The sequence below is a fragment of the Gobio gobio genome, assembly GCF_949357685.1.
Source record: "Gobio gobio genome assembly, chromosome: 12".
NCBI classification, from domain to species: domain Eukaryota; kingdom Metazoa; phylum Chordata; class Actinopteri; order Cypriniformes; family Gobionidae; genus Gobio; species Gobio gobio.
Window position 1 is genome coordinate 4,366,457 of NC_137105.1, and position 27,688 is coordinate 4,394,144.

Consider the following 27,688-nt stretch of genomic DNA (forward strand, 5'->3'; position numbering starts at 1 on the left):
AATCAGAGGTCGCGCTTGGCGTCACGTGACTCGCGCATGAGCGTGGAGTGGAAGCGCTGTGGTCTTGCGAAAAACTCTAGCAGCTTCATGGCGGTATGTGGCGGGCAACAACACACAATAAACACAACATAATTTCACCGTAATTAATGGCGTAGGAATGATGGAAAAGACCGACGAGTCTCCTCCCTTAAACACCGAGGAAGAGAGTTCAGAAAAGGACAAAATCTGGTGTTTGCAGCGCGTGGGGAGAGACGGTGGCTGGCTGCGTCTATTCGAGGACTCTGAGGTGCATGTTTACACAATTAATATGCGTTTAATTATGTTCAGAGACTCAGTTTGACATGTAGTTTGAGGCTAAATTAAACATTGATTAGCTGTGAGTTCAGACGGACACAATCCAAATATAAACAACACTGAACAGCATTGATAACTGAGTCAAAACAACATTTTACATGTGTGAATTATGTCCAGTTGAACTCAAACTGAACGAAATGTATGGGAGTTTAAATCATCATAGGTTAATGGCTTTAATATGATTGCTCTTGTCTCTTTTTATTCAGGTTTCTGTTGGTCGTGGTCTGAATGTGACCCATCAGATTCTGTCATCCAGTTGTCCACTGATGATATCCAGAAATCACTGTGTCTTCAAGCACAACGACGATGGACGGTGGACTGTGACGGACAATAAGGTGTAGTGTGTGTCTGTTGGTCTGTCTGTCTATTCCAGCATCTGATAATCCATCTAATGGGCTCTGAAACAACACTGGAAAACACATTATCTACATTTATACTATGGGGCTGTTGAATGCTTGAATCTAAGGTGTGCAGTTATTTCAGGGAAAGGCACAGCTAAAGTAGTTCCAGCAGGTTTTGACCGCATTACTGTTCCATATCACTCCGCCAAATGATTATTTCAAAGGTCAAAAGAACCAAACACACAATGACGCTGACCAAACAAATACATTTAGTAAACAAAAGAATAAAAATGACTATTTACATGTTTTATGCCACAATTATTTATTATGGAAAAGCCCTCTTTCTCCCACACAAACGCATGGACACACACTCGCACAGAAATGTGTTGTCAGTGCTGCTCTGACGATTTTATCAGTAATATAGTTTAAAAACTTAAAAAAGCTACATGACATTTCTCACTAGCGAGGAAATAACGGCGCTGTTCTTGAAGCAGATAAACTTACAGTATTAGTATAAAAATAAAAGGCAATTCAAAATATTAGTAAATACTATAATAGTATATAAATTATACTAAAATAACACCAGTGCCATCTAAATGTAAAACAGAAAAAACTCTAGAAATATGAATAAAAATGACAAAAGTACATGACGAAATTAATCAAACTTAAAATGAAAACTGAAAATATAAGAAATCGAATTAAAAATATTACTGAATACTAAAACAGTATATAAATAATATAAAAAAAATAGCACTGGTGCCATCAAATTGATTAATCGTATCTAACATAAGTTTGTATGCACACACACATACACATATATGTATATGTATACACACACACATGTGATGGATATATGTGTGTATTATATATTTACACACTTGTGTTAGATGTGATTAATCGATTTGACAGCACTGATAAATCAGAAATAAAAATAAAGCTAAAAAGAAATATTGATAAAACAAAATCTAATCAAAATGACACAAGCATATAACAAAAAATTACTAAAATGACAACTGGAAACATAAATAAAAGCTAATTCAAACTATTAATAAATACTGTTGTAGCATATAAATAATATTAAATAACAGCTAAACGTAAAACGGAATAATAATTAGCGCTAAATAGAAATATAAGAGTAATAAAAATGACAAAAAAACTGAAAAATATTATGAATTACGTTATTAATAAACTAATATTATAAATAAATAGTAAACAAACTATACTAAAGTAACACTGGATGCTTAAATACAAAACAAAAGGATTGTAAGTGTTGTTTTGTTTAAATAACTTAATTTGTTTCTTTATACCCAGAATCTGAAGGGCGTGTGTAATTATCTGACTAAAAATAACACTGGTGCCGTCAAATTGATTAATCGTATCTAACATAAAAGTTTGTATACACACACACACGCGTATATATATATGTATGTGTGTGTAATATATATTTACACACTTTTATGTTAGATGCGATCAATCGATTTGACAGCACTGATATAAATCAGAAATAAAAATAAAGCTAAATAGAAATATTGATAAAACAAAATCTAATAAAAATGACATGGGCATATAACAAAAAATTACTAAAAGGACACAAGCATATAACAAAAAATTACTAAAATGACACAAGCATATAACAAAAAATTACTAAAATGACACAAGCATATAACAAAAAATTACTAAAAGGACACAAGCATATAACAAAAAATTACTAAAATGACACAAGCTAATAACAAAAAATTACTAAAAGGACACAAGCATATAACAAAAAATTACTAAAAGGACACAAGCATATAACAAAAAATTACTAAAAGGACACAAGCATATAACAAAAAATTACTAAAAGGACACAAGCATATAACAAAAAATTACTAAAAGGACACAAGCATATAACAAAAAATTACTAAAATGACAACTGGAAACATAAATAAAAGCTAATTCAAACTATTAATAAATACTGTTGTAGCATATAATTAATACTAAAATAACAGTTAAATGTAAAACGGAAATAAAATAAAACGTAATTAGGGCTAAATAGAAATAAGATGACAAAAATGACAAAAGCACATAACAAATCTGAAAAATATTAATATTATGAATTAAGTTATTAATAAACTAATATTATAAATAAATAGTAAACAAACTATAATAAAGTAACAAATATAAAGTTAGTAAAGTTTAAATATTATAGTAAAGTTTAAATATAAAAACAAAACAAAAGGATTGTAAGTGTGGTTTTGTTTAAATGACTTAATTTGTTTCTTTATACCCAGAGTCTGAATGGCGTGTGGGTGAACGGGATTCGGATACCACCAGGAAATCCCTCTTTCCTCCAGCAGGGGGACTCTGTGAGACTCGGGGTCCCTCTGGACGGCAACCCTGTGGAGTTTGACTACATCCTCATCCAGAAGAGCTTCAACGAAGTCAAATCGTTCTTGTCTGGGAATCCAGACAAAGAGTCTGGCGATGCTCCCTCGGGCATAAAACTGAAAAACTCGAAGCGGAAGTTCGATGGAGACGAGTCGGAGCCGTGTCCCACACAGCAGTCCAAATCCAAGCTGTTCCGCTGCTCCGCCCCGGATAAGTCCCGAGCTCAGCCCTGCCCGTCCGGGGAACGCCGGGAGACGGAGAAGTTTTCCTCTAGACCTCTGGAGGAGGACCGATGCGGCGCTAGCAGCTCGAGCGCTAGCAGTGAGAGCAGTCAGCAGCTGGCCACCGTTCATCGCTACAGCAAGAACCTGATGGTCCTGAAGAGCCGGGTCGGAGACACGCAGAAGCGAGCGGCCGAGCTGGAGCGGCAGCGGCTTCAGACTCCGGAGCGGGAGCGGGAGATGCAGGAGCTCCAGACCCAGCTGGAGCTGCTCCGGGGTCAGCTGAGGTCACAGAAGGAGCAGGCGCTCAAGCGCATCGAGTGTCTGGAGAAATCCTTCTGTGAGGAGGAGCGGCGCCTGGAGGTGAGCGACCAACAGGAAGTCATGTTTTTTGGCAAGTTGGGTTGTGCCGATGGACCGACATCACGATGGAGCGCCACCATCGTGATGCCACGCCCCCATTGCGAATCTGTTGTGAGTGCGACACACTGATCCTCTTCTATAGTATTAGTTAAACTAGGGGTCGACCGATATGGATTTTTTTAGTGCCGATACCGATTTTCTTTTCATCAGCCTTAGCCGATGACCGATACGGGCTGCATATCGTGATATATATCGTATCGTATGGTTCATGTATTTGCACAGCAGGATAATTAGTTACCAAAAAGGTATGTTAAGAATCGGTTTTGGAATCGGATCGTTACTCCCAGAATCGGAATCGGATCGGATCATTAAGTGCCTTAAGATTCCCACCCCTAACTAATTAGCGGACCAATGGCATCGCAGCATCTCAAATGTTGGTTTGGTGGCTCTGAGTCTGTCATCAGAATTAGGGGTCGACCGATATCGATTTTTTAGTGCCGATACCGATTTTGTTTTCATCAGCCTTAGCCGATGACCGATACGGGCTGCCGATTTTCTTGAGCCGATACTGCTTTTGCTCCCTCAATTTACATCATAAAAATGACACAATGATCATGATGATAACAATTTTAAATTTAAAAAAGGAACATTTATTGAACTAAAAAAAACAATATTTAACAAATAGTAAAAACAGGTGAGGTAGAACAAGAAAAAAAGAGTTCAGTGGTGAAACTAAATTCTGAAAATAAATATTGAAGCATAAATAAAATAATTACACTATTGCACACAGTTTCAAGTTTCACACAGTTGTAAAGTGTAAGAATCACCTCAGAAAAATGTATTCTTCTGACAGGCGCTGTGAAGCCTATAGGACAAACGCTGTCAAGATGAGATGCTGTAGCCAGGCTATGTCTGTGTCATTATTCCAACATTAGGTTCATAACTTACGAAATAAAAAGTTTAATACCTCAGAAAAATTAACTTTCCTCTCTTGTCAACATCAGCCTGGTCTGAGCGACGTACACTCAAAGTAATCGGATCAGGTCGTTTACATGGTGTATTTTTTCATTTGATCGGTTCATGAAAAGGTTTATCCCACCCCTCTCAAACCCATTACAATTTCATTCGGTTTGGGCATTTTTATTCCGATTTAGGTGTTTATAAATGGCCATTGCTTCATGTCATGTAGCCACTCCGTCAGACGGGATGGATGAGGGACTGTTACGGTACTGTCGTCACGACTTGTTAAAGCTACACTGTGTAACTTTTTTAGTTTATTCTTAGCTAAAAACACTTAGTTCTTTCAAAAATATGTGCTCATTAATGTATATTTACTTCTTTCAAGTAATAAAGTATTCTCGTAAGTTTATAATATGCCATTGAAAATACATACGGGTGAGGGGTTTGAATGCGGGTCGCCATGTTGCCCCTCCATCTTGAAAGTACATTAGCCAAAGAGGGACATACCCGTAAATTCAAGCTTCGCCTTTGGCGTTTTAACACTCGATGGCTCCGTGTCGAATGTGGACGAGGTCGAACTGGAAGCCATATTAATCTTGGACTAAATCGGCCACCGTAGGAGTTAAAACGAAATCGGAATTGAGAGGAAGAGAAACTAATATTCACTGGATGGTCATATACCTTTTCACCACTAGATGGGGGAAAATATTACACAGTGTAGCTTTAAAACATCCATGGTGTGTATCCACCTCCGTTTTTTTGTCCATTTGTGCTTCATCCATGGAGAAACACCGGCTTATACAGCAAACAAGATGGCAAGCTACAAGCTATAAAACGTACACAAGCTTTGAACCGGAAAATACATTTTCATTATTTGACATAAAGCTAAAATAAAATACAAATATTAGATGGAAAAAACTGAAATAAAAATTGAAGTACTAAAATGACTAAAAATGAAACATAAATTGCAGCTAAGTAAAAAATAAAAATGAAAATTTTACTTAATAAAAATTTAAATAGCAAATTAAAATCTAAATATGAATAAATTCTATCAGAGTATATAAAATAATACGTGATGTTTTGTGGTTAAAGGCAGCGTCTGAAATCTCATTATCTCTGACTGTCATTCGATTGTTTTTTTTTTTTTTAGGCGCAAGTGAAAGAGAATTTTTAATGAATTAAGAATTACTTGCTTGCTTTTTACTTTGACTATTTTCATGTGTTGACTCATATGTTGTTTTCCCAAGACTGAAAAAGCACAACAGAATGAGGTGGGTTTGAAAAAACAGCTTGAGGATGCGTTAAAAGAGGTAAGAGAGGAAAAACGGCACATCATCAATGTTTTATGAGTTTACGCGCAAGTATTATATAATGCTTTCCTTTACTTTGACAGCACCGGAAAGTTATTGAGGAGCTCAAACACGCTCGGGAAGGATTCAAGGAAGCACTTCAAGCCAAAGATAAGGAGCTGGAAGTTACAAAGGTAATGATGGGAAAGTTGAGCATGTAAACAAGCACAGTATGATTTAAATCGGCTTTATGGGTTCAACAGGGCGAGCATTTCACTCACATTTGCGACTAAAAATAGATGTGTGCGAACTGTACAATGTAGAATATTATTTAATGCATATTATTAAATAAGTAGATTTGACTAGTATCAGTGTTATTATAGTTAAGGTTCACTTGAAATAAGTAAATGTTAACTGACATAAAATTAAATGTCATTTAAACTTTTCTTATTTTCATTTAGTTTCATTAACCTGATGTACCAAACGAAAACTGAAATAAAAGTTAATAAAAACTAGACATTTTTAAAAACAACAACTAAAAAAGTGACAAAAACCACAGAATTACTGAAACATTTAACTAAAATTAAAACAGAAATAAATTGAATTCAAAATATTAACAAAAACTTTAGTATCACTGATACTAAAATAACACTAGTATGGCAAAATATGTTTATTACAGTGTTTATTTATATATATATATATATATACACACACATACATACATATATACACACACATACATACATATATACACACACATACATACATACATACATACATACATACATACATACATTGTAAATAAAAAAAAGTAAGTTACCTGGTTGCCTTAATTTTAAGTTAATTGAAATCAACATAACCCTTTATTCAAATATTATTAAAAGATTTTGTAAGCATATTGCGTAATTGTGTGTTTTATTTGTTATGATGCAGTGAAACATGCCAAATTGTGCTATTTTCATGATTTATCACAAATTTTTTTCTAATTTCGGTGGTTCAGATATAATAATTTTTTGAGTTTCTATTTATTAAACCAATTTCCTTCATTGTATTAAGTCCAATTTCGGTACCACAGCTAAATGTTTTTTTAAATTTTATTTAACCATTTTTAAAAAACGTATTAAATGTATTACGTTTATTATTTATGATGATAATCATTATAAGTAAATAATACAAACAGTATTATGCTGTTTAAAAGTAAACATTGTTTATAGAAAAAGATGAAAGTGAAAAATAAGCAACCATCTAGGCATAATTATTATTATTATTAGAGACGTATTATTATTATTATTACATAGAGACGTAGCTAAACCTACTGTATTGTTAATTTAATTTTTTTTAAACCAAACTTTTATTTTGACGAGTTGCCGTGAAGACCTTTGAGTGTCTGTGTTCATGATATGACCCAAATGAAACGGTAAATTCTCATGAAGTGATGGTTTATACGTTCATGTCCTCATATAGTGACTCACGGCAGAGACTACACAGACCGTGTGTGTGTGTGTGTGTGTGTGTGTGTGTGTGTGTGTGTGTGTGTGTGTGTGTGTGTGTGTGTGTGTGTGTGTGTGTGTGTGTGTGTGTGTGTGTGTGTGTGTGTGTGTGTGTGTGTGTGTGTGTGTGTGTGTGTGTGTGTGTGTGTGTGTGTGTGTGTGTGTGTGAGAGAGCGTGCGCCCGCTAGGGCTGTGCAATTAATCGAATTTTGATTTCGATTTCGATTTTGCCTCCCAACGATCACCAAAATAGTACAATCGAGAAAAAACGATTATTTTGCCTTGCGTTCTGAATGAAACGCGCATGCGCTCATCCGCCCCTCCCGAAGCCACAAATCTATCTCAGGTCGTGAGTCTCGTGTGCATATCATCCGCTGGAATTTAAAAACTCTGCGCGAGTAAAGATGGCAGAAGGAGGGCAGTTACAGCAGCGTTTGGTGAGCAAAAAAGGCAAAACCAACTCCGTTGTCTGGGAACAGTTTGGCTTCGAGGAATCAGACGACGAGCAAAAACATGTTACGTGCAAGATTTGCTACAAGTAGTGTCTGCAACGCAAGGGAACATCACGAATTTGTTTAACCACTTGAAAATTAAACAGAGTGACCTATGACAATCTAATAAAGAAACAAAAACTGACGAGAGCAGGGGTGCCGTGTAAACGTCCTTTTTCCCCCTCATATTTTTCAAATAATTCTCTCTTTGTAAACTTTGTGCAATGCATGCGAGTGCTGCCATATGTTAGAATATGACCAGTCGTTTTCACCGTCGTCACCCGGGTTTAGTGCCAGAAGACGCGAATGAGAAGCCGCGCGCTGTGAGAAAATGTATCTATCTGATAATGTATCATCCGAGAGCGCGCACACGTCTCTCAGCGCGCAAATATTGAGTTCTCTTTCAAGTCTTGCTCTTGAACGGACAAACTCACACAAAACGTATGTCAACATGTCCATCTTGAGTATCCTAGCAGACATAGTCTGTATATGCCTTAAGTGAACTTTATACAGTCGAGAAAGACGACGCATATCCGATCCGGATTGAATAGCTTTTGTAAGTTTAATAGGATTAATCTTTTATTTATGCTCTCAAATATGCAATGTTATTTTACATTTGAGACATTTCTGTACCTGAAAACTAATGTTAGACGTACCTGAAAAGCATATCTAGCCGAACCATATTGTTTATCTTATTTATTTGTGATTATCATTTTTACGTGAATACTTTTATACTTTGATTTGAATATATGTTATATTATTTATTTTAATAGTTCAAAAAGTACAACAAATGTTACAATTTCAATTGAATTGTTGAAAGGTGTATTTTTAATAAATACAACACATTCCCAAAGTCATGTGAAATAATCGTGTTACATAATCGTGATTTCAATATTGACCAAAATAATCGTGATTATGATTTTTTCCATAATCGAGCAGCCCTAGCGCCCGCGCATCTGCGCCCCGTCATTCACACAGAGACGCAGAACATGCAGGAGTAATATTTAAATAGTATTTTGCAGTTTAATATTCACAGACACTAGTATATATTGGGCTACAGTCTGGAGCCCTGCGCTTAGATAAACACAGAAGTGACTGAACACAGCTGCAGGTACAGAATATACTCGGGAGTCGGTACCAGTGTTAATTTTGACAGCAAATTTTGATTTAGTTTTAGTCATAGTCTTTTGACTAAAATGCCATTTAGTTTTAGTCATATTTTAGTCACCTGAATTGTTTTTAGCTTTAGTCTAGTTTTAGTCTCCTAAAATCTAATGAGTTTAGTTAAATTGTAATACATTAAGCATTTAAGCATTACATAACCGACTGTCACTTGAAAGAGCTCAATTCACTTTTTTGTTTGTTTTTTAAAAACATTTTTTATATTTACATTTAGTATATAGTTTTATATAACTTTGTATTTCTGTTTTATTTAGTAGGCCATATCAGGTTAAGCTAAAGCTTCAAATAAGTTTGTTTATTAATTTTTTTCATTTCAGTTAACATTTATTTAATTTCAAGTAATGAAGATTTTTTTAATGGTTTTAGTGAACTATTATAACCCTGGTGCTTTATTGAATATGTGTCAAATACTGGTCTTTCCTCCTGACTATGAATTAAATGGGAATGAAATTAAATACAGTTTATTGTGTAAGCAAAAACGAATATATAATGCGTGACTTTTAATTATAAACAAGCTCGAAATACACCGGGACTCTTATTTTGAAATGTCTGTGCCTCTATTGCAGTTGCAGGAGCTCATTCAAGTTCAGGAGATATAATATGCATTGTTACAACCGTCTAAAACACATTACTATATAAACATTGTAAAGTAAACATTGTCATTATTCATCAGCATTAGTTCATAAACAATTGCCTGGCATAAATGTGTGTTATTGATTGATTGAGCTGCTCTGGATTGGGGATGAGCCGTGTTTTCCAGCGGTTAGATCAGCATCTGTTACACAGGACATCAGTTCTGACCCGATCTCTTCTCTAATCGACCCTCACTAACATTTTCATCTCGTTTTTATTCGTTGACGAAAATGACAGTTGATTTTCGTCATAGTTTTTGTCATCCAAAACTAGTTTTTATTTAGTTATCGTCTCGTTTTCGTCAGTGAAAAAAGGTTGTTGACGAAAATTATGACACAAATTTTTCGGCAACGAAATTAACACGGTACTACAGATATCTTCACATTTTTATAATTTAAGTACCGACTTAGTACCGAAGTACTGGTACTTGTGACATCCCTAGTGCATTCCAAGTAATATCAATCAAACTGCAATTGAGTTGTTTTGATAAAGTAATAATAACAACAAAAAATACAGTAACTTGCAAAAATTAAAGTTAATTGAAAGTATGTTTGGTAACACTTTATTTTGATAGTCCACTTTAGACATTCTACTAACTATAAGTAACTTTGCAACTACATGTCAACTAACTGTCATTAGAGTATTTGTAGACTGTCTGATTAATATTTACTAAACGTTTATTTTGTTGGGCCCCCAAAAGACATTCTACTAACTATAAGTAACTTGGCAATTACAATTCAACTTATTCTACTAACCCAAACCCTAACACCTAACTATAACCTACCAGTCTACTAACAGTCAACTAATACTCTAATGACAGTTAGTTGACATGTAGTTGCAAAGTTACTTATAGTTAGTAGAATGTTTAAAGTGGACTATCGAAATAAAGTGTAACCGTATGTTTTTATTTATATATTAAAAGTTATTTTTTTGGCCAAAGCTGAAAACTCCACATTTCATGCTCAACAAAACTGAGTAATAGAGCTCCGGAGCCATTCTGTTTACGACGCCATTTTGGCAGGCAAGAATAGCCGGCACCAGAGGCAACAGAGTTCACTGCGCACTTTAATTCAAAAGACATAAACTTTTAAATAGCAAAACTTAATAGATTAAACCAGGGGTGTCCAAACTTTTTTTAAAGGGGGCCGGATTCGATGTTGTGGACATACCCGGGGGCCGGTCCCTTTTCTATTATATATATATATATATGACGTTTTGTTTCTTGGAAACATGACAGATTTGACAAAAGCTTGAGCTGACAGTAGAGTAGCTTGAGATAGGACACAGGAAATGTAAAGATATTTAACAATATCTGTAAAACTTTCATCAAGTTTTAATGGGTGAAATTTTAATAATATTACGGAGTTAGAACTCTATTCTTATTTAAATTTAATAAGTGCTCTATATAGATCACCAAAGGTAAAACCACACTACAAAACATGCTTTTCTGACTTGGTATTTCTGTCTTTTTTCCAGTCCAAATATCTAAAAATTCTTAAATCAAGATGCTTTTACTAAGTAAAATTACATATTTTTTCTTGATTCCTGGGGGAAAAAATCAAAATGAATTGAGATTTATGCTTGAAACAAACTAAATTATCTGCCAATTGATTAGAAAAATAATCTTCCAAAATCTTCCTTACAGATTCCAAACAGAAACATTATTTTTCTTACCCCATTGGCAGATATATTTGCTTGTTTTAAACAAAAACTCACTTCAATTTAATTTTCCAGAAAACAAGAAAAAATATCTAATGTCATTTAACATTTTTTTTGTTGATATATTTAGACTAGAAACAAGACAAAAATACTAAATGACAGCATTTTTTGCAGTGCACACAAGGAAGTATAGGGGTGCACCGATCCGACTTTTTCAGTCCCGATACCGATACCGATGCCTGGGCTTTGTGTATCTGTCGATACCCGATACCGATCCGATATATTGTTGAATTAATAATAAACTGTATATCTTCCACCTTATACCTTCCTTGAAGAGACTAAAGGCACCAGACTTTACTAACTAAACATAACTAAGACAAAATAACAGATGTATGTAAGGTGTTGAATTCTTATTTATTTAAAAAACAATTGTGCATTCAAATCTAAAATAGAATGTAATCTAACTTCTTTAAATAAATAAAATGTAGCAGTGGAAACAAAAAACAGTCAAACATACAATAGTAATCTGACAGTTACCAAACATTTTTTACACTACAGATAATTGTTTTGGTATATAATCATATCAATATTAAAAAGTAGCATTACAAATTAACAAATAGTCTAATTTTCTACCATATGCAATTTAATAAAAATTTTCAGCTAGCTAATAACAACTTTGTTCTGGTTTCACCTCACTCCAGATTAAATGATTGTAGGCTAGGCCTATTTATTTTACTACACATTGTCAACAGAAATAAGATGAAATACTGTTGATAATTAAAAATAATTCTTACTACCCACTCTTGCTAAAATGGGTAAGCACACTTGTGTTCTCATTTCAGATGCGTTCTGAGTAAATTAATAAACTGATTCATGAGTTCAGTGTTGGACAGATCAGTTGTTCTGGCCAGTCGTTAAAATGATTCTGTTCAAATGAGTCATCAGGTCCCGAATCGGACATTAGCAGACGCGTTGTGTGCGAATCCCGTCTGTTAGAACATCGCGAAAGATGTCAACACACAGAAAACACTTCATAACTGGATATAATTTGTCTCCCGTTTATTGAAAGTATGCTTTATGTCAGCTGGTCAGAGAAGAGTCAATGTTTTTTGAGTGCAATTCACACCCAGTGATAATTCAAGGACAAAATTGTCCGAATGTGTCACGTGCAACATGGTTTCGGTCTTCCGAGCTTTTGATTTGGATTAATATGTGAAATATGAGAGCGAACACTGATTATTTTGAAGACCCAGAGAGCGCGCGCGGGGGAGGAGCTCTCAGATCGGTCTCTCTGTCACTCAGTCAGCGCAGCATCTGTTCTACATCACTCGTAAATCACAATAACTCATCAAATTAGGCTTTGGCCGTCAAAAAAATGTCAATGCAGGAAAGACCCTGACTTTGCAGTAATACCCTCGAAACAGCGACGAACTAGTTGGCGTGGCAAGCGTGAAATATCTCCTCCACACAGCCGACTCTCTGGCTCGCTCCCTTCTAGCATGCGACACACGTGAAGCTGACGAATGACGTAGGTTCTGCTGCGACGGAAAAAAACACCTGGATCGGCTTGTGGATCTGTTAATTTTTCCGATCCCCGATCCAGCTATTTTGTCAGTATCGCGGCCGATATCCGATCCTAATATCGGATCGGTGCACCCCTAGTAATACATACACATATAGGTAACTAATATATATATATATATATATATATATATATATATATATATATATATATATATATATATATATATATATATATATATATATATATATATATATATATATATATATATATATATATATACTAATTATATTAACATTAACTGAAAGAATAGCAGGCAGACTGAACTGCATCAATACGCTCTTGTTTTACATTACAGACTTTGGGTGTGTCTCAGTCAGCTCCTGGTTCAGTAGTCAGGACACTGGTCAGGGATCAGCCCATTGACTTGTGTCCTGATCAGTGCCCTGACTACTGAACCAGGAGCTGATTGAGACTAGGGTTGGGTACCGAAACCCGGTGCCATATTACATATATAACCGGTATGTACCGGACCGAATCAGAACGCAGATTTCGGTTCCTCATTTCGGTGCCAAAATTAAAAGGTGCTTTCGCGCTTTGGCTGAGCCAGAGACAGACGCTCAGCGCTCGTCACATCACAACTCATGACAACTATTCAGTGTTTTCAACCACATCATGTTTATTTCAGGTTTCAGACATTTAAATGCTCATAAGTACTAGCAAAAAACACACCCTGATGTCTATGGAAGCGGCTATGACCATCCTTTCAGACGGTTATAATTTGACTAACGTGTTTTATTCACATCAGATACATGCACATTATATAGTAGCTATATAGTTTACTCTATTCTTCTTCCAGTTCACTGGTCACTTACTTTCATGTATTTCGTGAGACGAGAATGAACTCAAGTGTTGAAAATCTGACAGATCCGATTCTGAGGCGCAAACTAACATGGCGCCGCCCATTGCGTTTTATAGATCAACTAACACACATTCACTCACACATTTGAACATCAGATAGTTCGCGACACAGTTAAGAAGTTTGTGAATACTTTGAATAAAAAGAAAAAACGAAATAAACCCGATACAGCTGAGCTGTCAGCGCTATTGCGGCTGCTGTGTGTCATGTGAGAAACATGACGCGTCGCCATGGAAACATTAAGACGATGCGTTCTAAAATATTTAGCCAGAGAATATGATCATATTTCAAAATAAAGCTGAAGCTCGAAGCTGGTTTGTAGCAGAGCAAGAATACAGACGACTGCTGTTATTACTGTAACTGTTATTTAGAGTTATATTAGGCTTGTTGTAGTTGGGTGGCTTAGGTTTTACTGTGAATTTGTAAATAAGTCAATAATAATTTGTAAATAAGTAAATTGTGTTTTGTATTTATTTATATTCATACATTTAAGTATACATTAAACTTTTAATAAATGGTTCAATTTAAATAAATAAAAATTAAATAAAAAGCCATTTAATGTCATCCACCTCATTTTGTGGCCTTTTTTTTTTTTAAGTATCAGTTCAGGAACCGTTTAGGCACCGGTACCGTTTTAAAAGTATCGGTTTGGCACCAGAATCGAAAAAAAACCAAACGATACCCAACCCTAATTGAGACGCACCCCTCAATTCTTTACACGTATATGATAATGCTGACATACAGGCCCACATGCGCTTATATTTTAAGAGAGAAAACATGTGAATGGATTAACGTTATATGCACACGAACCCATCCAAAACAGCGCCGCTGTGTGCATCTGTCCCAAAGGTCCCGGTTGTGCATGTCAAATAAAATCAGTCATAATCAATAAATGTCTTATTTTTTGTTTCAGTATTTATTTATTGATCCTTAATTTCGTTTCAAAAAGACTTTCTTGATGTTATTTATATATAAAAGCACTTATGTTATTCACGATTAAGTATCGTATTTAATGGGAACTTATTTTTATCATTAGTTATGTGAGGCAAAAGTAGAATGAAGAATAAACTGCAATTCACGGCATTTCAGCAACTTACTGTGATTAAAATGATTTCCCATTTGTTTTCCCCCGCCGGTTCTGGCATCCTGGCGCACATCAACTGTCCATCATATTGAAATGGTAAGGTTTAAACAGTCCGGTTTTAAATTATTTAGCGCCCCCTGGTTTCCTGCCAAAATGGCTGAGTTTTTTTTTAGTTTAGGCTGCTTGACGTCAACCTCCGGAGCTCCATTGCTTTGTAATTGCATTTAAAACACACGTTCACACACGCATACTAACAGATGGTCACACACATACACAGATACAAGCACACACACACACACACACACACACACACACACACACACACACACACAAATGCATAAGGACAACCAAGCGTTCATATATAATTGCAGAAATAGTTGCGCCCCTAAAGTTTCTTAATGCGCTCATAAATGTTTCACAGGTGCTCCTAGGGGGAAAAAAGTAACCATCAAGCCCTGGATAATAAAAATAAACAAACACTAAATGAAGGAGGTCAGTTCAGCCAAAGTTATAACTCAAAAGTTTCCACTAGGTGGCAGCAAATACTGAAAAAAAATTTTTTTGTCTTTATCATGTATGCAAGATTTATTCAAATGGATTTGAAGGAAGGAATATTACCTTTTTATGTAATTTCCGCCTATACAAATCTCTCCAATGTACAAGTCTCCCCATAAACAGTGGCATAAATGCAATATCCAAGCGTGACAAAATCATATTTTTCAGTGTTTGCTGACATATGCTGCTGTCTGCAGGGTGCTAGAGCACACAGGGCCTGAGATATGGGAAGCTTTTCAATTTGGGTCAGCCAAATCCAGGTGGAGTAATTAGTTACTTTGTGTAAAACAAATGCCAAAGTGATGCGTGTCTCCAGAAAGTAGAGACTCTAAGCTTTCAAATGGTACCACATGTGAGGTCAGAGCTCCTCCACAGACATTTAACATTTACAGTATATACTTGATGTCATCATTCCAGACATATCCGGGTCCTTGGAGTTTAAGAGGTTAATGAAAGCGAATGAAAACTTTCAACCTCCAGAAAGATTGTCACGCAAACGCCCTTTTCATAGACTAAAATGAGTGACCTTTGTCCAGATTTTGTGGAAGTGTAGTAGTGATTCATTACATAATGCCTTAAAAGTAAATAAAAAATACCAGATTGGGTGCAATAATGTGTGACCTCCTCCCACAGGAAGAGAAAGAGAAGGCCAAAGCTCAGAAAGAAGAAGTGGTCACTCAGATGACCGAAGTGCTGGAGAGTGAACTGCAGTGCAGCATTTGCTCAGAGCTCTTCATTGAGGTAAAAGAAAACACATCATGTGATCAGATGTAGGAGTGACAGGGAAAGAACACTGACTTGTTAAAAGAGCAAAACTTTCTTTTCTATTAAAGTTAGTGTCAAAACCAAAGTGTAGGTTGTAGAAAAAGTCCAGTGGAAGTGTACAAACACCCCTAAAGCTTTTGGACACTTAAAAGTGTTTTAATGTTTGCATTAGATGTCAAATATCAAATCAAGTGGCAACAGCAAACAAATGGTGTAATTTTTTTTTTTTTTTTTGAGCCACCAAGCCTGCATTTTTTTTTTTTTTAAATCAAAAATATAGAAAATAAACTGTAATATTGAGAAATTACATTTTAAAGTAAGTGTTTTCTATTAGACTGGGTAAACCCAGCCTGATCTGCCGGCGATTTTGATTTCGCCCTGCAACTCAGTCTGGAAACCTGTACATTAATTTCTACTGCTTCTGTTACACTTTTGCGGGAACCAATCACAGACTGGCCTATCCACCTGGCGCGCTATTGGCGGGTTTAACGGATTACGGATAGAGAAGCGATGGGTCGTTGCCCGTTTATCACGCCTCTTGTAATCTGATCAGTTGAAGGACTATCCAATTGTGTATAGTCATTTGAATTATGCTCATTTATCACGCCTCTTGTGGTCTGATTGGTTGAAGGACTATCCAATTGTGTATAGTCATTTGAATTATGCTCATTTATCACGCCTCTTGTGGTCTGATTGGTTGAAGGACTATCCAATTGTGTATAGTCATTTGAATTATGCTAATTTATCACGCCTCTTGTAATCTGATTGGTTGAAGGACTATCCAATTGTGTATAGTCATTTGAATTATGCTCATTTATCACGCCTCTTGTGGTCTGATTGGTTGAAGGACTATCCAAATGTGTATAGTCATTTGAATTATGCTCATTTATCACGCCTCTTGTGGTCTGATTGGTTGAAGGACTATCCAATTGTGTATAGTCATTTGAATTATGCTAATTTATCACGCCTCTTGTAATCTGATTGGTTGAAGGACTATCCAATTGTGTATAGTCATTTGAATTATGCTCATTTATCACGCCTCTTGTGGTCTGATTGGTTGAAGGACCATCCAATTGTGTATAGTCATTTGAATTATGCTCATTTATCACGCCTCTTGTGGTCTGATTGGTTGAAGGACTATCCAAATGTGTATAGTCATTTGAATTATGCTAATTTATCACGCCTCTTGTAATCTGATTGGTTGAAGGACTATCCAATTGTGTATAGTCATTTGAATTATGCTAATTTATCACGCCTCTTGTGGTCTGATTGGTTGAAGGACTATCCAAATGTGTATAGAGTCATTTGAATTATGCTCATTTATCACGCCTCTTGTGGTCTGATTGGTTGAAGGACTATCCAATTGTGTATAGTCATTTGAATTATGCTAATTTATCACGCCTCTTGTAATCTGATTGGTTGAAGGACTATCCAATTGTGTATAGTCATTTGAATTATGCTAATTTATCACGCCTCTTGTGGTCTGATTGGTTGAAGGACTATCCAATTGTGTATAGTCATTTGAATTATGCTCATTTATCACGCCTCTTGTGGTCTGATTGGTTGAAGGACTATCCAATTGTGTATAGTCATTTGAATTATGCTCATTTATCACGCCTCTTGTGGTCTGATTGGTTGAAGGACTATCCAAATGTGTATAGTCATTTGAATTATGCTAATTTATCACGCCTCTTGTGGTCTGATTGGTTGAAGGACTATCCAATTGTGTATAGTCATTTGAATTATGCTCATTTATCACGCCTCTTGTGGTCTGATTGGTTGAAGGACTATCCAAATGTGTATAGTCATTTGAATTATGCTCATTTATCACGCCTCTTGTGGTCTGATTGGTTGAAGGACCATCCAATTGTGTATAGTCATTTGAATTATGCTCATTTATCACGCCTCTTGTAATCTGATTGGTTGAAGGACTATCCAATTGTGTATAGTCATTTGAATTATGCTCATTTATCACGCCTCTTGTGGTCTGATTGGTTGAAGGACCATCCAATTGTGTATAGTCATTTGAATTATGCTAATTTATCACGCCTCTTGTGGTCTGATTGGTTGAAGGACTATCCAAATGTGTATAGAGTCATTTGAATTATGCTCATTTATCACGCCTCTTGTGGTCTGATTGGTTGAAGGACTATCCAATTGTGTATAGTCATTTGAATTATGCTAATTTATCACGCCTCTTGTAATCTGATTGGTTGAAGGACTATCCAATTGTGTATAGTCATTTGAATTATGCTAATTTATCACGCCTCTTGTGGTCTGATTGGTTGAAGGACTATCCAATTGTGTATAGTCATTTGAATTATGCTCATTTATCACGCCTCTTGTGGTCTGATTGGTTGAAGGACTATCCAAATGTGTATAGTCATTTGAATTATGCTCATTTATCACGCCTCTTGTGGTCTGATTGGTTGAAGGACCATCCAATTGTGTATAGTCATTTGAATTATGCTCATTTATCACGCCTCTTGTGGTCTGATTGGTTGAAGGACTGTCCAATTGTGTATAGTCATTTGAATTATGCTCATTTATCACGCCTCTTGTGGTCGGCAAAAGGCGGATTCAGCTTTGATCACAGGATATAAATGATATTTTATTATGTATTTACATAGAAAACTGCTATTTTTAAATTATAATATTTCACAATATTACAGTATTAGAGCTTTTTCTGTATTTTTGATCAAATAAATGCAGGCTTGATGAGCAGAAGAAACTAAAAACATTAAAAATAGTAACGTTTCCAACTTTTGACTGGTACTGTATATGCTAAAATTCAAGAGACTAACATTTTTTTTGAGCAATATGTTTTTCATATTTTCAAACGTAACCAACTTCAGAATTTGTGAGGTGTTTTGATTAAAAAGTTACCTTGTGCTGAGTTTCTTCAAAATAAATGCTTGTTTTGATAGTTTTGTTTTATAAAGCATACATTTCAGCATCATTACTCCAACTTGGCCATCTCTCAAGTCAAGTCAGCTTTATTTCTCCAGCTCTTTCACACACAGATGCTTCAGAGCAGCTTTACACTGATGACAGGAGATGAGTTTAGTTTTAGATGAAAAGATAAAGTAAGTTTTTGATTGATTCATTTCTGTTGTAAAAATTTATTTCAAAATGTAAAAACGCATGTAAAAAAAAATACTGTAAATATTATTATTATTATTATAAGTGTGAATCAAAACTTAGCCTGTCATCATATTATTTTTTACTTTTTATCTAATAATGAGGACTTTTACAATCATATTTTCAACATTATTTCACTATTATGACAATCATATTTTTGACTTTTTATCTAATTTAGAATCATATTTTTGACTTTTTATCACACTATTATGACTTAAAATAATATTTTTGACTTTTTATCTAATAATGAGGGATTTTAAAATCATATTTTTGACTTTTTATCTAATGAGGACTTTTAAAATAATATTTTTGACTTTTTATCTCACTATTATGACTTAAAATAACATTTTTGACTTTTTATCTAATAATGAGGGCTTTTAAAATCATATTTTTGACTTTTTATCTCACTATTATGACTTAAAATAATATTTTTGACTTATCTAATAATGAGGCCTTTTAAAATCATATTTTAGATTTTTTTTTATCTAATGAGGACTTTTAAAATAATATTTTTGACTTTGTATCTAATAATGATGACTTTTAAAATCATATTTTCAACATTTTATCTCACTATTATGACTTTTAAAATCATATTTTCAACATTTTATCTCACTATTATGACTTTTAAAATCATATTTTTGACTTTTTATCTCTTCATTATGACTTTATGATAATTGAAATGAGCTGATCAGTAATATAGTTGAATATTTAGTGTCCCCAACTGAGCAAGCCAAAAGCGACACAGTCAGACTTTAGACATAATGCCTGGTTTATTTAGCAACTTATTCTGATGATTTTGTTTTTAAATGCCATTTCAGGGCAGATTATGCCACAAAAAAATAGACTAGGTCCACAAATTTTGTTTTAGCAATTCACTTCCAGACAATTTTGTGTGCAATGTGAATCGGACGGTAAGTGAACCATAGATATCCATAATAAAGGCTAGATGTCTTACTTGATGATCTGCATGAACACAAATACTCTTATCTCGCTGAAATCTTAACGGATTTACAAATGGTTTGGTTTCTTACAAACGTTATTAACGTGGCTAAAATGATGGATGCTTAAACAAGTTATGAATAATTTTTCATAAGTATGCAGTGTCATAACTACATCTCTGACGTTTATAACAAACCAAACAGTTTGAAAATCGGTAGAAAATTGAGCAAGTTATGGTTATTTAAAAAGTGCAAGCACCATTAAAACACAATGTTATGAGTGAGCGAGCTGACGGTGACAAGATGGCCGCCAGGTGCGGACGTCGACCTCCATTGGCCAGCAGCGCGGACGAGACATCTAGCCTTTATTATGGATATCTATGAAGTGAACGATGGACTGCGCAGGAAGCGATCCTCTTGAACTTTGACCTCTGTGACCCCCCCCCCTCAGGCCGTGACGCTGAACTGCGCCCATAGCTTCTGTCAGCACTGCATCCGAGAGTGGCGCAAACGCAAAGACAAGTGTCCCATGTGCTGGCAGAACATCACGTCTCAGACTCGCTCTCTGGTCCTGGACAACTGCATCGACCGCATGGTAGAGAACCTGAGCGCCGACATGAGAGAGCGACGCCTGTGCCTGATCAATGAGAGGAAAGGTGAGAGGTGCGTGACATCATCGCGTCTTCTGTCTGATCCGAGTCTTTGAGGAGTTAAAGGAACACGCCACTTTTTAAAAAAAAATAGGCTCATTTTACAAGTACCCTTGTTGAGTTTCACCGTTTTTGAATCCATTCAGCGATCTTTGTATCTGGCGGTAGCACTTTTAGCATAGCTTAGCATACATCATTGATTCTGATCAGTCCATTAGCATCTCATTCAAAAAATGACCAAAGACACTTTCAATATTTTTCCTATTTAAAACTTGACTCTTCTACAGTTACATCGTGTGCTAAGACCAACTGAAAATGAAAAGTTGCGATTTTATACACCTATATGGCTAGGAACTACTTTCTCATTCCTGCGCAATAGTCGCGGATCTTCGCGGCCGTACCATGGCTGCAGCGGCGCAATGATTGGTTGGTATTCTGTGAAAGATGGTGGTAGTTACACCTTCGACTTACTATCACAGCCCTTTACAACACACAGAACCATGGCTAATCACACAGCTAAATCCACAACACAATTTGTCGGCTGCAAGCCTGAAACTTTCTCTGCAACTACGCAAACTTAGTGCCGGTCACATTGAAAGTTACCCAGCTGGGGACTACTTTCAGACGCTGCGTAATATCATTGCCATGGTACGGCCGCGAAGATCCGCGACTATTACGCAGGAATGAGAAAGTAGTTCCTAGCCATATAGGTGTAGAAAATCGCAACTTTTCATTTTCAGTTGGTCTTAGCACACGATGTAACTGTAGAAGAGTCAAGTTTTAAATAGGGAAAATATTGCAAGTCTCTTTGGTAATTTTTTGAATGAGATGCTAATGGACTGATTAGAATCAATGATGTATGCTAAGCTATGCTAAAAGTGCTACCGCCAGATACAAAGATCGGCTGAATGGATTCAAAAACGGTAAAACTCAACTATTTAACTCTAGGGGACTTGTAAAATTAGCCTATTTTCAAAAAAAGTGGAGTGTTCCTTTAAGGCAAGACACCACAGGTAAACGCTAATAGCAATCACTGCACTTCCCCAGCTGATTGATTACATTAGGAAATTGTATTGCAAGTTTTCTGAAAAGTCATGTTTAAATATGCATAGGAGGCATCATCTGAGTAAATATGAACGAATTTGCATATATTTCCAGTAGGGCTGCACGATATTGGGAAAAACGTTACCATATTTTGTTGTTCTGCGATATAAAAACAATTTCACAAGATGCCTTGAATGAATCATTCTAGAATAATTGGGCTGATTTTGTAGGGGAGAGAATCTGCATATAAAATAATAAACAAATTACAATTACATATTCTCACGCATGCGTTGTGGTGCTTCGTGAGTTCACGTCAGAGGCCTAGACGGAAGACAAGCACCTGTTGAATAAAGTCGTTATTTCTTCTTTTCTTTGCGCACAAAAACTTTTCTCGTCGCTTCATAAAGTTATTGTAGAACCAGTGTAGTGAGATGGGCTTTGTTGCAACGTCTTTAGTGCCTTTATGGGTCTTGAGAGTAGGTGTCTTACGGGTGTAGAACGTCATGAGGGTAAGTAATTAATGACAGAATTAAAATTTTTGGGTGAATTAACCCTTTAAAGCCTGTTTGACGTCACAAGCGTCGGCGGAGCGCCCTTATCAATGAATGACGACCGACTCTCATTCATTAACATGGGCCGCAAAACATACGCGCTGCTCGCACTCCTCTGGTGCTTTTGATGTGAAACAGCCTGTGTTGCCACAGTTACTTTGAAAAAGTAATCTGATTACTCCTTTAAAATGTAACTTAGTTACTTTTAGGGTTGGGTACCGAAATCCGGTTCCAATATGGCACCGGTACTTATATAATCGGTATGTACCGGACCGAATCAGAACGCAGATTTCGGTTCCTCATTTCGGTGCCAAAATTCAAACATGCTTTCGCGCTTTGGCTGAGCCAGAGACAGACGCTCAGCGCTGGTCACATCACAACTCATGACAACTATTCAGTGTTTTCAACCACATCATGTTTATTTCAGGTTTCAGACATTTAAATGTTCATAAGTACTAGCAAAAAACACACACTGATGTCTATGAAAGCGGCAATGACAATCCTTTCAGACGGTTGTAATTTGACTAACGTTACGTGTTTTATTCACATCAGATACATGCACATTATAAAGTAACTATATAGTTTACTCTATTCTTCTTCCAGTTCACTGGTCACTTACTTTCATGTATTTCGTGAGACGAGAATGAACTCAAGTGTTGAAAATCCGACAGATCCGATTCTGAGGCGCAAACTAACATGGCGCCGTCCATTGCGCTTTATAGATCAACTAACACACATTCACTCACACATTTGAACATCAGATAGTTTGTGACACAGTTAAGAAGTTTGTGAATATTTTGAATAAAAAGAAAAAACGAAATAAACCCGATACAGCTGAGCTGTCGGCGCTATTGCGGCTGCTGTGTGTCATGTGAGAAACATGACGCGTCGCCATGGAAACATTAAGGCGATGCGTTCTAAAATATTTAGCCAGAGAATATGATCATATTTCAAAATAAAGCTGAAGCTCGAAGCTGGTTTGTAGCAGACCAAGAATACAGACGACTGCTGTTATTACTGTAACTGTTTAGAGTTATATTAGGCTTGTTGTAGTTGGGTTAGGTGGCTTAGGTTTTACTGTGAATTTGTAAATATGTCAATTATAATTTGTAAATAAGTAAATTGTGTTTTGTATTTATTTATATTCATACATTTAAGTATACATTAAACTTTTAATAAATGGTTCAATTTAAATAATAAATAAATAAATAAATAAAAAGCCATTTAATGTCATCCACCTCATTTTGTGGCCTTTAAAAAAAAAAAAAGTATCGGTTCAGGCACCGTTTAGGCACCGGAACCGTTTTAAAAGTATCGGTTTGGCACCGGAATAAAAAAAACCCCAAACGATACCCAACCCTAGTTACTTTACAGATTACTTGATTTTAAAAGTAACTAAATTAGATTACAAGTTACTTTATTGGTTACATTCAGCAGTTGCCGACAACACCCCTGCCGCCTCAACATAGAAATGACAACACTCACTTTATTGGAAGTGCATTTTTAACAGTAACGTCAACAATGTGTCTCCTGACATTTTAAGTTGAAATGAAAAAATATTTCCTGAAAAAAAAAAAAACATGTTTTAATAAAAAATTTAATAAAGACAGTCTTTCTTGACTTGTCTTAATAAAAATACTCTCCCCGAGACGCAAGAAGAGAGCAAAAATATATATTTTTACTAAGGAAAATGACTAAAATAGTAACTCACAGTGACTTGGATAAATTACTTTAATCTAGGGATGAAACGATTACCGGTTTCACGATAAACCACGATAACATTTAGTGACGGTTAGTAATATCGTATAACATTTAATTATCATTAAAACCGCGTGTGATTATCACGATTTTAAAACTTGCGGTAAATCTTGTCCAGTCAGCGTCAGTCTGACGCAGCTCACCTGTTTCTGAATGAGAAGAAATGGCAGAAGGCAGTGACAGCGCTGGGAGATTTTTCAGATTTCTAAAAGGACCAAATCTGAGGTGTGGTCATATTTTGGCTTTTACAAAAGTCCTGAGGGAAACTTAATCGAAGATGGTCACCCTGTCTGCAGAACATGCCAGAAGAAAGTCGCTGTAATGGGGAAAACACTTCAAAACTACGAACGCAAGGCAAGTGGACTTTGACCCAAATACCAAAACGACGTCTGGGAAATAACGTGAAGCGAACGAACAAGTTCAGACAAGACTAGGGTGACATTTAAGGGATAATAATCAGGGTTTGCCATTAACAACCGCCGTTTGCGGGTGTAACGTTATATCGGCTGCACTATTGCCACTCTGGCTGTTGAACTTATTATAGTCTTCTTAAAAGCCATCTGTTATAATCGCGTCGCGCATTATAACCACTCACACGTGTTTCTATTGAGTTTATGAATGCAATGTCTCAATCAGAGGCGTTCAGATTATCCAGAGTTATGTTCAGAGCGCGCGCCGCTCACACGCTGAAATCTACACTAAAAGCAGAGATGTGTGTGTGATTTACGCAGGAGATTCACTCATCATACAGTGGTTGACAGTTTTTGTTCAATTTCAGCAGCGAAAATAGTTTCAAACAAACACAGCAGAAGCACAGCACATCTGATATGACTGGCATAACGCTGGCGAATTTAGGGACCGTCTCTAAAGTTACATACAACATTAGTAACGTTATACACGTTTGAAACTTCAATAGCATTTGAAGAGAATGACAGTCATAAAACTGACTGTAAAGTGATCATCTAGGTGTCAGGTATGATGCACACATTTTGATATTTAATAAAATAAACTGTCAAATCATTTGAAAATATGGATATGCATTATTTCACTAGGATACTGTTTGGGCTCTTACACAAAACATGCTAGATTTAAATGCATCATTGCTGAACACTGATGAGAATATTGCTTGAGAATATATTTACAGAGATAATATTAGAGATTAAATTTACGAGAAATGTATTATTTATGCGTTGCTATTGACGACGGCCATTATAAGGAAGGAAATCCCACAGAATCTTGCTTAAAAAAGTGCATAGAGCTGCTTTAGTTTGTTTGTTGATTTTCAAATATAAAACTTGAACAAAACCGTGATAATATTGATAACCGTGATAATTTGGGTCACTATAATCGTGATGTTAAATTTCCATACCGTTTCATCCCTACTTTAATCTGATTACTGGTTTGGAAATAGTAACGATTAGGGCTGTCAAAAGATTAATCGCGATTAATCGCATCCAAAATAAAAGTTTGTGTTTACATAATATATGTGTGTGTACTCTGTTAATTATTATTTATATATAAATACACACACACAAGCATGTATATATTTAAGAAAAACATATTATTTTATGTATAAAACATTTATATTTATATATATTATAGATTATATAAATGTATATACAGTATATACATGCAAATATTTCTTAAATGTATACATGAATGTGTGTGTATTTATATATAAATAATAATTAACAGAGTACACACACATATTATGTAAACACAAACTTTTATTTTGGATGCGATTAATCTTTTGACAGCCCTAGTAACGATACGTTAGATTAGATTATATTAGATTAGATTAGATTACTCGTTACTGGACAAAAGTAGTCAGATTAGAGTAACTGGCATCACTGGAAACAGCCATTGTAATAGTCAGCAGAATCGCTATCATTTAGAAATAAGATTGTGTGGGTGTTTGAATCTAGATCGCGATCTTTTACCGATTAATCGTGCAGCTCTAGTGTGCGCACAGAAAACGGCCCGCGAGTCCTCTTGTGCTCGATGCCTGTCTCGACTTTGATGGTTAAACTTTGCAAGTAATCAGTGAATCACATTCGTTCTGAATCAAGGTGCAGCTGATCAACTACAATCACAATACTTCACATCGCACATCCTGCTACGAGATCACGGTATCGATGCTAAAGCGATATATTAGGGCTGTCAAAAGATTAATCGCGATTAATCGCATCCAAAATAAAAGTTTGTGTTTACATAATATATGTGTGTGTACTCTGTTAATTATTATTTATATATAAATACACACACATTCATGTATATATTTAAGAAATATTTGCATGTATATACATTTATATAATCTATAATATATAAATGTTTTATATATAAAAATATTTTTTTCTTAAATATATACATGCTTGTGTGTGTATTTATATATAAATAATAATTAACAGAGTACACACACATATATTATGTAAACACAAACTTATATTTTGGATGCGATTAATCGCGATTAATCTTTTGACAGCCCTACGATATATATATATATATCATGCAGCCCGAATTTCCAGAACTGAACATCGGTTTGTTTTTGCCTGTAGTGTCTTGCCTTAAACGTCTCAGGTCCTCTTACAAGTCTAGTTACAAACGGTGCTATAAGGTCACACCTGACACACACACACACACACACACAATCTGTTCTCAGGTCAGAACGCGAGCGTCTCGCCAGCGGTCGTGGTAATAAACGACGACAGCAGCAGCAGCAGCAGCAGTGACGAGCTCTTTCAGAGCAACAGCTCCGTGTTCCTGGACTCGTCCGACTCCAACGACTCTCTGCTTCATTTCCCCAGCGAAGACGACGATTCGTCCTGGACTGAGGAGGACGATTATCTCTGAGAAACACTCAAGACATGCACTCGTGAAGAACTTTTGTTTGGTTTCATTTAGCCATGCTATTTTTATGTTTGTAGCTCACTGTATGAATTGTTTTGGGCTTTCTGTGTTAAAAATAAACGTTAAAATTATTTTGCACTGTTGTTTTGATCAATTTTGTAGGGGACGTCAGACAAGTTCTGTGCATGATATGAGTATACTCTCTACCAACAAAGGCCTTTTCACACTGCGCCGACAGACGCCGTCGAATGGCAACAGACACTTTTTTTTTTTTTTTGTAAACATGCTTATATTTAAAGGAACACGCCACTATTTTGGAAAATAGGCTCATTTTCCGTCTCCTCTAGTATTTGATATATTGCCTTTTATTTATTTATTTTTAATTAACCATTCAGGCACAGACAGTATGTTATTAAAATTGCAGAAACATTACAAAATATTCCTAAAACAGGCTGTGTGTTCTTTATGCAAAATGTGATTTCTTATTTTTAATAAGTTCACTTAGTGGTGAAATATGATCTGGACATTTTCACGTTGCATTTCTCATTTTTCTGTCACCACGCT

The 27,688-nt window shown here is 35.6% G+C and overlaps 1 protein-coding gene across 2 annotated transcripts; it reads left to right on the top strand.

Annotated features, from left to right (window-relative positions):
• rnf8 (ring finger protein 8, E3 ubiquitin protein ligase) lies at positions 1-27,568 on the top strand. Of its 2 annotated transcripts, none has more exons than XM_079831946.1 (8): positions 1-286; positions 561-689; positions 2,966-3,646; positions 5,854-5,916; positions 6,000-6,089; positions 16,064-16,171; positions 20,726-20,937; positions 26,937-27,568. In XM_079831946.1, the coding sequence occupies exons 1-8, from the start codon at positions 158-160 to the stop codon at positions 27,004-27,006; spliced, it is 1,482 nt and encodes a 493-aa protein (XP_079688072.1). In that variant the 5' UTR covers positions 1-157; the 3' UTR covers positions 27,007-27,568. The 2 variants fall into 2 exon arrangements, with proteins under 2 accessions (XP_079688072.1, XP_079688071.1); XM_079831945.1 differs by having other exon boundaries at positions 18-286; positions 20,726-20,930.
• The last annotated feature ends 120 nt before the right edge of the window (positions 27,569-27,688 follow it).

What these genes read in the sequence shown, in the direction of transcription:
- rnf8 (XM_079831945.1), top strand. Translation starts at nt 158, where the DNA reads ATGATGGAAAAGACCGACGAGTCTCCTCCCTTAAACACCGAGGAAGAG. An exon ending in GGACTGTGACGGACAATAAG is followed by an intron (nt 690 to 2,965) that starts GTGTAGTGTGTG and finishes CTTTATACCCAG; the next exon opens with AGTCTGAATGGCGTGTGGGT. An exon ending in TTGAGGATGCGTTAAAAGAG is followed by an intron (nt 5,917 to 5,999) that starts GTAAGAGAGGAA and finishes TTACTTTGACAG; the next exon opens with CACCGGAAAGTTATTGAGGA.